This window comes from Triticum aestivum, chromosome 5A (assembly GCF_018294505.1).
Source record: "Triticum aestivum cultivar Chinese Spring chromosome 5A, IWGSC CS RefSeq v2.1, whole genome shotgun sequence".
Classification (NCBI taxonomy): domain Eukaryota; kingdom Viridiplantae; phylum Streptophyta; class Magnoliopsida; order Poales; family Poaceae; genus Triticum; species Triticum aestivum.
In genome coordinates, this window is record NC_057806.1 from 437162608 (window position 1) to 437174111 (window position 11504).

Consider the following 11504-nt stretch of genomic DNA (forward strand, 5'->3'; position numbering starts at 1 on the left):
GTTGTCCTGTCAAAACATGTTAAACATCTGAACCATCTACACAGCCAATGACAAAAGTGTCGGTGAAGTACAAGACGAAGAACTAGGTCGGCGACCGATGGCCATACCAGACACTCGACGTTGGCGCCGCTTTCCGGGAGAGCGGCGACCTCCGCTTGAATCCCATGCCACCTTTTGCAGGCTGCCTGGATGGTCGCCAATGGTTTGCCATGGCCTTCTTGCCACGGTCCATGTGGATGTTGGCGAAGTCGGGGTCGACCAACTTGCACCCGTCGAACGCCGTCTTGATCCTTCTCCAGTACCAGTCGGCGTTTTGATTCAAGCCAGCGACCGGGTCGATGCTGACGGTCTTCCATGCTTCGGCGAGGCACTCATCTTCCTTGGACGTCCACTTGACGCGAGGCTCGCGCGGCCTGGCGTTGGTCGCCCGCTTCTTCTTTCTCCCTTTGGGCGCCGGCTCCGCCTCCGCCGGTTCTTCCTCCCCACCTCCTCCCCGACGTCGTCGAGCTCGTCCTCCATGTCCACGGCAGCGTCCAGGGTTTCGTCTTGCGTGTGGAACCCGGGGCATGAAGCAGCGATGACCGAGCCGTTCGTGATGATCTCGTCCATGTCAGCGTCGGTGCTACTAAACTATGGCGCCGAGCCGTGTGCGAAGGGTAGGGCGTCACGGCGCAGAGGTGGTGTAGGCGAACCTGAGTAAGTCAGTGGCGAGTAGCTGTACCGGGTGTTCAGGTCGACGGCGAACACGGGGGAGCGAGTGCGCAGGTCGGGGTTGAAGCTGGAGGGGGCGCGCGCGGCGCCGCGCCATGCGGGAAGGTGATGTTGGGGTTGAAGCCGCCATGCGCGTCGCCGTCGGCGTAGCCAGGCGAGGGCGCGTACCCCCACAGTGGCGGCGAGAAGTTGGCCGGCGACGCGACGCTCTGCTGGCTCCCCCACGCGGCTTGTGGGCACTGGCTGGCCTGTTGGGGCGGAAGGTTCGTCATCCCCGCGCGAGACGCCTCCTCTTGCTCCGCCGCCGCCGCGTCCCTGGCCTTCTTCATTATGAGCATGTTCCGCCAGTCGACGGTGACCACCTCCCGACGATCAACATCGGCCTTCCACTAGGCATTCGACAAGCCCGGGGGCCTTGCCATCGGCGCCCTCGGCTTCCTCTGCTTTGGCTGGACGGCATCGGCGGCTAGGTGAGGGGGCGCATACTTCTTCGGCGGCATGGCGGGCGGATTTGGGGAGAGAATGGCAGGAGCGGCAGGGGAGAAGGGGGCGACACTGGGGAAATGGAGGAAAAGGGGGAAGAAAACGACGGGAAATCCGCCGGTGTCGTTGACAATGCAGGCCCACGCGCCTTTTCGCTTCAGCCGGCGCCCCCCGGTGTGCTGGGTTCGGCTTGGGTTCACCGGTTAAACGAGGATCGAGGGGCGCGAGTGGGCCGTTTTTTCGTCGGCATTAAAAAAGACGCCCGGGGGGCTATTGGGGGGTGGGGTGGGGGAAGGGAAGTGAAGTGAAGATGCTCTTAGCTCACGCTGTCAGTCTGACACAGGAGTAGAATAATGTCCACATAAGCACGCTGCATGAGACCATTAACATGTCTCAGCAGTCAAGATTTGTCAAAAACCAGCTAGCTTAGCTGACCTGTTCCCATCCTGCCACGCAAGGCCAACATCAGGTAGTACGACAACATCGTGGGCCCGTCAATACATTAGGCGGCACATGAACGAAGCACTGCAGAACCTTGTGCGAACCTACGACCTTTGCAGCGTATATAAACCACCTAGCCCGCCTCAGCCGTTCCTTGCAGCCGCCCGCCCACTCGACTAGTTTCTCGAGATCTCTCCGGCGCCCGGCTAGCTACTTAGTGGTACCTACCTAAGCAGCGGCGGCGGCGGGCGTTGCCATGGAGGAGCACAAGCCGCTGGCGGCCATGGTGGTGGTGCAGTGCATCTACGCGGCCATGGCGCTGTGGGCCAAGGCCATGTTCAGCCGCGGCATGAGCCCCATGGTGTTCGTCGTCTACAGGCAGGCCATCGCCACCGCTGTCCTCGTCCCCATCACCTTGCTCGCCAACAGGTAACACAAGATCGATCCCTCTCTCTCTCTCTCCTTCTCCCACTTCATAGACATCCGTTGGCGTAAATAAATTGTTTGTGTAAATAAATTGTCTTTTCTCCAGGAAGAGGCTGAAGGAGATTGTTTGCATCGGGACGACAGGCTTCGTGCTGGTGTTCTTGGCCTCTCTCGTCGGGTACGTCCATATATGCCTTCTCGCGGTCTTGCGAACGGTCACGTACGTGCTGAGCTGAGCACCGAAGCGATCGAACAGTCTTGTTTACATCACTGATCATTTCTTCCTAAAAAAAACATTACTGATCATTTCATTTGGTGTGTATATCTGCAACGAATTAACAGGGCGACGGCGAATCAGTACATGTACTACCAAGGCATCTACCTGGGGTCATCGTCCATGGCGACGGCCATGACGAACCTGATACCGGCGATCACCTTCGTGCTGGCGACGTCAGTAGGGTGAGTACCGTACCTGGAACTGCAAGCAGTAAGCCGGCATTGCATTTTATTCACATCGTGTGTTCACAGTTTCTCATCATGCAAGTTTCATCATCTGTGGTCTAAAAATGAAATCCAGGCCATGAGCGTGTGCGCACCTTGTAGATCTCTCGCGTCACTGCTTAGTCAGCTGAAGGGTATCGGGGACGATAATTATGGAATTAACTAATGGGGCAGTTAGGGTCATAATATATGTACTACTTCTACAGTATATGTAGGTAAGGTAGATCCAGAGAATATATATCCTATTCCTATGGGACAATAAACTGTGGCTAACAAGACAACTTGTGCCCTCAACCACTAAGTAATCCAATTTTGTCAGTGTTCGTGCTTATAATGGTGGTAAGTGCGGGAAGCGCACGCATGCCTGAGCTGTGTGACAGATCGATGCTTGGAGCTTCCGCAGTATTCCTGCCTGCATGGTAGACGTAGACGTGAAATGTTATCTGGTGTGGGCGTGTGTGGCTTGAGTACGTAACATGTGTGCGGTGTTCATCATCCTCTGTGTGTAGTGTAGGTTACCTCCCAATTAGTTGTGGTGAACGACGATTCCCGGGGACTGTCGGCATCTTGTGCTCTTCCTGTTTCTGTCAATTTTCCCACTGATCGTGCAGATCGAACATTCTCTTCTCTGTAAACACATGGAATAGGGCTAAAAGATTTAGGTCTAGTATGTGTCTTATGTTCCAAAATGCTAGAAAATTACTTTTACTTATACTACATGTAAGGAGAATGACAAGTAACAGAAATCATCTAGCACCCGACACTGCTGACTGTACTACAAAATGCAATGAAGGCTGTCTTTCTAGGACACCAGCACAGTAGTGCCGACAACGTACGTGGGGGGCTACGTACGGGGCAGCATTATTTGTGGAACGCTTCGGGGCAAAATACAAATAATTGGTACTGTCACACGTTGTCACTTATATACACTCTGTTCTCCATCACTGTGTATGAGTGTCAGTGGGCACTCTAACTAAGTGGGCTTCTTGCTATAAGTAGTACTCTATTTAGGGAAGTATTTTACTGGAAACTCAATTACGAAAGTGGAATTGGTTACTAATGAAATTACCGCCGGCTCATGAACGCAGTCTAGAATGCGTGGAGATGAGGAAGCCGCGAAGCGTGGCCAAGATATTCGGCACCGCCGTCTGCGTCGGAGGCGCCATGGTCATGACCTTCCTCAAGGGCCCCAAGCTGCTGCACGACTCGCTGGGCGTCGGCGGCGCCGGGCTGGGCCTGGACGACCTGCTTCTTCTCAACTCGCCGGGGAGCCGGAACTGGGTGATGGGCGCGCTGTTCCTCGTCGGCAGCAGCTCCTGCTGGTCGCTCTGGCTCATCATACAGGTCCGTGTCAGTCAGCCAGCCAGGAAGATCTTCAGGGAAGAGGAGCACAATATTAACCTTCTACTATTTCACAGGTGCCGATCTGCAAGTCGTACGTGGATCCCCTGACGCTGTCGGCCTGGATGTGCTTCCTGTCCACGGCGCAGATGGCGTTGCTCAACTCCTTCGTGCTGCCGGGCCTCGACGCCTGGAAGATCCACTCGCTCTTCGAGCTCATGGGCTGCATCTTCGCCGTAAGCTCATCGTCGCCCCATCCACTTTCAGTATTTCCCGTACGTGTCGCCGCCGTTTCCGCGGACAAACAACCACGGAGTATGTACAACTGTTGAACAATGTCGATCGTTGGGCACGCAGGGCGCGGTCGGGTCAGGCGTGACGTTCTACCTGCAGTCGTGGTGCATAACGGTGAGGGGCCCTCTCTACTCGGCCATGTTCAACCCCCTCTGCACCGTCGTCACCACCGTGCTCGCCACCGTCATCCTCCACGAACAGCCACACATCGGAAGGTGCGTCTTACTGTCTGCAACTTCAGCATGCAGTTCGGTTTTGCTGATCCTGCCATTTTATTACTACTGTACTTCGAGAACTAGGCTGTAGCCTACTGGCAAGGGAGCGCAGTGGCGTCTCCAGCAACCAGGGTTCGAGCCACGTCGGGGACGAATTTCTGGTTTCTCACAAGGGATGCTTCTCCTATATCAATAAACCATGGGTGCTAGTGCCCATGAGTTTCATCTTTTTACTACTGTACTTCTCAACTTACCTAGCGAAACGGTTCTGCTTGTCCAGCTTGTTGGGTGCATTCGCCGTGGTAGCCGGGCTGTACATCGTGCTGTGGGGCAAAGCAGGCAACGTCAAGAGCCCGAGGGCGGCGGGGCACGCCGATGATCTGGAGAAGACATGGTCGGGCTCTCAGCTCCTCGACGCGGAAAGTACGATCACCGCGCCGCTCCTGGCGGACAAGAATCCGATCGAGAAGTAATGGCTCTACAATTTTGGAACAGCCAGTGATCTTTCTCAGCTTATGGTCGCATGTGTTCTGTAGCTGCATGGTTGTTTTTCGAGGGAGAGTACTAGTGTGCTGGTGGACCATGTGGCCAAGCCCATGGTGTCGCCGCTAATGTACAAAAGATAATGGCCGTAAATGTTGTTGTGTCCCACGAATTTAAGATGAGGTAGGGGGTGGGGGGCCGTGCTTACCAATTACGGCACCATTGTCTTCACAATTCGGTGCGCTACAATCAAATCGTACAGAAACTTCAGAGGCGAATCTGGCTTCTTGACTGACACTGACGGTGCGCCCCTGCAGCCATTGTGCATTTCTCCAGTCAGTATGTATGTTCAGTCTAGGCAATAGTCATGCTGAACTAGTGCCAGGCGGCGAGCGAGCTAACGGATGAAAATGAAAGGTGCTAAAGAAATAAAAACGCCGACGACCACATGGCGCCAGCCAATTCAGGATAGTAGGAGAGGAGAACTCGGGCACGAATGCCGCAGAAACCAATTGATTAGAGGGGAACATGAGTCACAGCACCGAAAAGAAGCACAAGAGGACATGATCACTGTGCATACTTTAAGGCGAAAATTCCAAGCCGGGCGATCCACGCATGCTCGCCGCATCACCGTGGGCAGCCGGCGCTCAACTCTTTATCTCATCGTCTGGTAGCAGCTGGTTTGACTGCAAAACCCGAACCGTAAACAAAATTAGCACGCAAAACCTGGCTTGTCCGCCGCACATGGATGCTCCTACTTAGCTGGTGGCTGCCGAGCGGGCGCGATGGCGATGGCGATGGCGATGGCGGGCGGCGGATGGCGGGCGTGGGCGGAGCGGCACAAGCCGTGCGTGGCGATGGTGCTGGTGCAGCTCTTCTACTCGCTGGTGGACATGGCGCTCAAGACGGCCTACGGGCTGGGCATGCGCCCCATCGTCTTCGTCGCCTACCGCCAGGGCATCGCCGCCGCCGCGCTCCTCCTCGCCTCGCTCGCCGCCAGGGGGCTCACGCTGCGCCCCATGGCCGTCGGCTCCCGGACCTTCGCCCTCCTCTTCCTCGCCTCCCTCGCCAGGTACGGCTCGATTCCGGCACCTTGCGCTGATACGATACATGTCGATCGATGTTGCAGCGCGACCGGGCAGTACTTCTACTTCATGGGGCTGCAGCTGGCGTCGCCGTCCATGGCCCGGGCCACCACCAACCTCGCCCCCGGCATCACCTTCGCCATCGCCGCCGTCATCGGGTACTCGCTCTGCTCCTCCTCCCCTTTCTCCGCTCCTCGCCGGTGCCTCAGACAGAGCCTGCTGGCCGTCCGATTTCTTTCGGGTTTTTTTTTTGAGAAAAGTCCGATTTCTTTCGTTGGTCGCTTGTAGCTACTCATTTTGCATAGGCCCACTAGGTCAGTCAGCCCATTGATTGTTCGGGCTTGTGGCTTTCGTGTGGTCCACCACGACTCCTCCATTTCGGCCCACTAGTGGAGTGACTCGAAACGCCTGACCGATCATCCCATTCCCACGCTTTTCGCAGGCTGGAGAAGGTGGACTTGAGGAGCTCAAGAAGCATCGCCAAGATCGTCGGCACCGTCGTCTGCCTCGCCGGAGCGATGCTCATGGCGTTCTTCAAGGGCCCAAAGCTTCTCGGCGCCCTGCTCCTGCCGGCGACCGATGACTGGGTGCGAGGCGGCATCTACCTCATGGGGAACGCCTTCTGTTTCTCCATCTGGTACATCTTGCAGGCAAGCATTGCATTGCATGCACCTTGGCTTGAAAACATTCATCCCATTTCTGTCAGAATGTGGACAAAATGTGTATGTCTGTGCGATTGATTGGTTTCTGAATGATGATGATGATTCGCGGCCATTTTCAGGTACCGGTCTGTAAATCCTACCTTGATCCGCTGTCCTTGGCAACCTGGATGTGCTTCCTAGCGACCTTGCAATGCGCGGTGATGGCCTTCTTCCTAGAAGCGAACTACATGGAGATCTGGAAGCTTGCTTCTATCTGGGAGCTCCCCTGCATCTTATACGGAGTAAGTTTTGGTCCATTTAAATGCACGCATGGCATGGTAATCCACATGTTGTTCTGAACTGTGTTGATGTATAATGAGCTTGGCCACTTAACAACACTGAACAATTTTTGCAGGGCGTTTTCGCATCGGGCGCAAACTTTTTTATGCAATCTTGGTGCATATCAGTGAAAGGCCCCCTTTACAGCGCAATTTTTACACCGCTGAGCGCGGTCATCACAACAATATTGGCCACGCTCGTCCTTCACGAGGAACTGCATATTGGGAGGTATGTCGACTGAACTTCCTATTCTGCTCGGTACATAATCACTGCTACCGTGGATGATGTTTACCATGAAATTGTCTGTGTGCAGCGTGTTAGGTGCTATTGTAATCATCCTAGGCCTGTATGTTGTGCTGTGGGGTAAAGCTGATGATGCAAGCGGTGAGGGGCTGGCCATCCGCTCTGGTGATTCTGAAAGCATTTTAGAGCAAGATTGTATGGGTGTAAAAGTAGAAAGTGGGACCAATCTTTCAGAACCATTGTTGTTATCTGAAAACGCGGATGCTGATGCTTCGAGATGCCAATGACATTGCTGTTTTTTAGAATCAGCTTCTAGCCTTCGAATTATAATGATCCCTTTTTCTGATACTTCTTTCACTGCTTGCTTGTTGCCAAAATATGTGTACATATTTTTTCCATGAGCAGTTTTAACATGGTCCCTCTTACCCCCGCTTTTCACATGAGAGGTAAGAGTATAAAATAGATCTGAGCCATTGATCTCATTAATTAATGGCCTGATTAACTCTTACCTTCTTACCTCACATGTAAAAAGAGGAGGTAAGAGGGACCATGCTAAAATTTGCCTTTTCCCATTTGATAGTTCTTGGCCAATGGCCATGCTACGTTATCAAACTCACAGTCTAGCTGTCTGCACAATGCTGAATGTGCCGAGTATATATTTGACCCAGCCAGTCAGGAACCCATCGCTGTCTGGCATTATTAGGATTAATCAGGGAACATGGAAGATATTGGAAGACGCCAATTGGCAAGGACTGAGACCTATGTTAAGAATGATTACTAGTCTGACTAGAGAGTCACACAGAAGGGACCACAAGAAGGCGATGCCTAGCTACAACTATTCTTGCAAGTGAAAGTGAAACGAAGAGGATATCTCTTCAATGTTTACTCATGAGTCATGACAATATTACCTAAACTCTTCCTTCATGAAGAACTCCATACTGGGAGTGGGAGGTATGCACCAACTTCATTCCCCATTAGGTCCACTGAACCCTGTTGTGTTCAGTGGATAATAACTCTTTGCTGTGGATGATGTTTACAGTGATTTTTTTTTCTTTCACGCAGCGTATTAGGCGCTGTCACCATCGGCCTCTGTGTAGCCCCGTGGGGTAAAGAAGATGATGGAGAGGGTGAGAGCATGGTAGAACAAGATAGCATCGTTGTAAAAGTAGAGAGTGAGAACAATCCTTCAGAGCCATTGTTATCTGAAAACGTGAACGCTGATACTTCGACATGCCAACGATAGGAGTATTGCACTAGCACTACTCTAAAAATCTGCCTTCGGCCTTTGAACTGATAATCAGCTGTCTCCCATACTTCCTTGAACCGTCTGTCAGGCAACAAAACAAAATTGTTCGTGACTTTGCAGCCATGCATGCTAAAATTATCAGACACGGAGTCTGGCAGTCTGCTGAACGCATATGATCAGATTTGACCCAGGCAGCCAGAACCCATCGCTGTCCGTCATTACTAGGACGACTGAGCCAACATGGAAGATATGTTAGCTGTTAAGACAGTGAGGCCTATGTTAAGAAGGGCCACTAGCTAGTCCAACACGAAAGAGTCGCGCAGAAACGACATCGGGAAGGCGATGCGATGCCTAGCTATAACGATTCTTGCAGACGAAAGTGTAACGAGGAGGATATCTTGGGAGGTTGTGGTGGGCTGGACTTGCATCTCTCGTGAACCATGATCCAGCGCATCTGTCTTCATAGCTCCCCTTTCTAGTAATACTTCGATGGGAAGGATGGCACAAGTAGTCGAGAAGATTGAGAGCATGCCTGCGCGTCTGTCTGCCACCTTGTGTGCAAATGGGGACGGTAATTAGGTGAACAACTTCAGGCGGTTTCTCCTTTACTGATAATGAACAAGTTGATGTACGTAGTTCACACGCTGGAGAATCAAGAAAGTGAAGGTGACACAGACAGTTCGAAAGCATGCGTGTGCCCATCGCGCTTGAAAGCCATCTTGGAAAAATACAGCCTTGGATAAGGTCCAAGTTTAAAAATCAAAGGGATTGTACAGCACGCTGCTGTCACAACACTGAATGAGCAACACATCAACCATCTAAAACACTTGATGTTCAGGTGGACAGTTTTTTTGCCCCCTGGTGACTTTTCAAAAAGAAAAAAAAACTTGATGTCAAAATGAATACTACTGCTTCACGAGCGAATTTCCGGAACATACTTGTGACTTTGTGAGTCAAGAGAAACAATCAAAGGTGCAGATCAATTGGAAAAAATGGACAAAAATAAATATAATACTGTATGAAATAAATAGCTCCAGAATAATCTGTTACATATATAATGGTCTGCCATACATATCAAAGAACAGAAAATATATACACACAACCCTCCTCATGACCACGGAGTAAAACCTAACTAGTAAGTGATCAGAGCACAGAATAATAAATCTCGCCTGTACAAAGCTAGATCAGGCCTTCCTAAGAGAAGCACGACGATGAATGAGAATGACACGACGAGACGATCGCATCCATCCGAGCAATAAGTGACCAAGCCGAGCGATCAGGCGTAGGCGCCCTGCTGCTTGTACCCGCCGCCGTTGCGGTGGTCGCGGCGGTTGTTCCTGAAGGCGCAGCAGCCGACGGAGTAGACGATGACGATGAAGACGAGGAAGACGATGTTGATGATGGCGGAGCGCTTCCAGTTGCGCTTGAGGGTGGCCACCACGCCGGCCTTGCACGACTGGCAGCCGTAGCAGAGCGCCCCGTCGTCGTTGGACCACGCGCTGCAGTCGGGCTCCGTCGACTTGGCCGGGCCGCTCCACTGCGTGCCGTTGACGTAGGTGAAGCCGCAGCTGATCGGAGGCTTGCAGCAGCCGGACTGCTCGCCGGAAAAGATGAAATGGTCAGTCAGCCTCCGTCGCAAATAAAATAGTCGATTAAAGAATTTCTTTTCTGACCAGGAAAAAAAGGTTCAATGGCTCAGTCCTCGCTGTTATTTTTATTTTATAGAAAGAGATAATTTGGTCACGGAGCAGTTGGGTTCTGCGACCTGATAATAGGAAAGTTTGGTAAAATGGCACCCAAGCGTTGAGATGGAGGTGTCACTGCCAAACTTGTGGTCTCTGGTCTGGTTCCACGTTGCAACGGTCAGAACGTTTGGAAAGAATTTAATGGAAAGCAGCAGCCCTGAGGGCTGCTTTGGGTCGAAGAAAAATCACTATGAATCAGGAGCAATCCGTTGACAGTATCGCCGCCGGCTCAAAGTCACCCCTCGGAAATCGGGAGGATCGTATCGAACATTGCTAGTATTCAAAACGTTGGTCTTCTCTTGACGATTTCTTACTAGTAGTATCTTTTTAACCATGCATGCAACTCTTGTGTGTAGTTATTTGATTGAGGTTGGGACTGGTAGTTAATTATTGTCCGCACGAATAAGCAGAGCGGTTCGCTATCTCAAAATACAATCAACAAAAGCAAGTGGAGTAATTTGATTGACCCTCTCTACATGATGCTGACCTCTGGCACAACCGTAGACGTAAACATCGCTCTAGATCAAGTTGCGCAACTACAATTTCTCAAACCGCAATTTGTTGACCTTGGGCAGGAGCTACTATCTTATCCTTTTCCGTGGTCGGAAATATCTCGGCGAGCACGTACGCAGACACGTGAAAAAGATCTCATTTTTCATGATATTTGTAAGTACTTGACCAATTCTTCTCGGATCATCAAATATATTTTCCCTAGGTTTGTTATCTTCAGGCATCAAATGAAATTAATTAATGGACAAGAAGAATAATAAAAAGTAAGAAGGCGAATCGGCAGTGAAATGAATTACCTGGATGGGGGAGAGATCGGAGGACATGAACTGGTCGAGGGTCTCCCTCCTGTCCTCGAGCGATTTGCAGACCTTGGCGTCCTGGAGGCAGCCCCTGATCCTGTTCCAGTTCCTGTCGTTCTCCACCCGCCTCTGCAGCCAGGTGGAGTAGTCCCCGAGCCGGTACTCCTTGAACCCGCGGCCGGAGACGGCCTCGCCGGTGTCCTTGTGCGTGACGACGAAGGCGAAGACGGTGATGCCGAGGAGGACGACGATGAGCAGGAACATGGCGACGAGGTAGAACCAGAGGAGGCAGGTCACGCGGCAGCAGGCGCCGACGAGCCCCGCGACGGAGACGAGCATGAGGAAGACCCCCAGGACGATCACCGGCGCCGCCAGGTACCGCTCGCACTCGGTGCCGTCGGCGCGGGCCCGCAGCCAGATGCCCCCCGCCAGGATGGGCACCGAGAGGAGGAAGGTGACTGCGTTCAGGATCCCGATCATGGTGTTGCTCAGCCGCACCAT

General features: G+C 52.4%; 3 protein-coding genes and 1 long non-coding RNA gene across 6 annotated transcripts; 2 read left to right on the forward strand and 2 right to left on the reverse strand.

The window, feature by feature from the left end:
* The first annotated feature begins 1764 nt into the window (after positions 1-1764).
* LOC123103822 (WAT1-related protein At4g30420) lies at positions 1765-5109 on the forward strand. Of its 2 annotated transcripts, none has more exons than XM_044525504.1 (7): positions 1765-2064; positions 2168-2239; positions 2404-2520; positions 3651-3906; positions 3981-4139; positions 4261-4412; positions 4497-5063. In XM_044525504.1, exons 1-7 carry the CDS (start codon positions 1892-1894, stop codon positions 4501-4503), a joined length of 936 nt encoding a protein of 311 aa, XP_044381439.1. In that variant the 5' UTR covers positions 1765-1891; the 3' UTR covers positions 4504-5063. The 2 variants fall into 2 exon arrangements, with proteins under 2 accessions (XP_044381439.1, XP_044381438.1); XM_044525503.1 differs by having other exon boundaries at positions 1767-2064; positions 4693-5109.
* On the reverse strand, positions 2450-5599 carry LOC123103823 (uncharacterized). The gene is made up of 4 exons (XR_006449988.1): positions 5476-5599; positions 5104-5206; positions 3082-3190; positions 2450-2974 (listed from the first exon to the last, which is right to left on the reverse strand). It is a non-coding gene; the product is annotated as an uncharacterized lncRNA (long non-coding RNA).
* LOC123103820 (WAT1-related protein At4g28040) lies at positions 5239-7621 on the forward strand. 2 transcript variants are annotated; one of them, XM_044525502.1, is made up of 6 exons: positions 5239-5967; positions 6025-6138; positions 6423-6630; positions 6762-6923; positions 7037-7188; positions 7274-7621. In XM_044525502.1, the coding sequence occupies exons 1-6, from the start codon at positions 5681-5683 to the stop codon at positions 7488-7490; spliced, it is 1140 nt and encodes a 379-aa protein (XP_044381437.1). In that variant the 5' UTR covers positions 5239-5680; the 3' UTR covers positions 7491-7621. The 2 variants fall into 2 exon arrangements, with proteins under 2 accessions (XP_044381437.1, XP_044381436.1); XM_044525501.1 differs by having other exon boundaries at positions 5239-6138.
* Positions 7622-9452: 1831 nt separating this feature from the next.
* LOC123103824 (tetraspanin-8) lies at positions 9453-11504 on the reverse strand. Its single transcript, XM_044525506.1, has 2 exons — positions 11001-11504; positions 9453-10043 (listed from the first exon to the last, which is right to left on the reverse strand). The coding sequence occupies exons 1-2, from the start codon at positions 11502-11504 to the stop codon at positions 9726-9728; spliced, it is 822 nt and encodes a 273-aa protein (XP_044381441.1). The 3' UTR covers positions 9453-9725.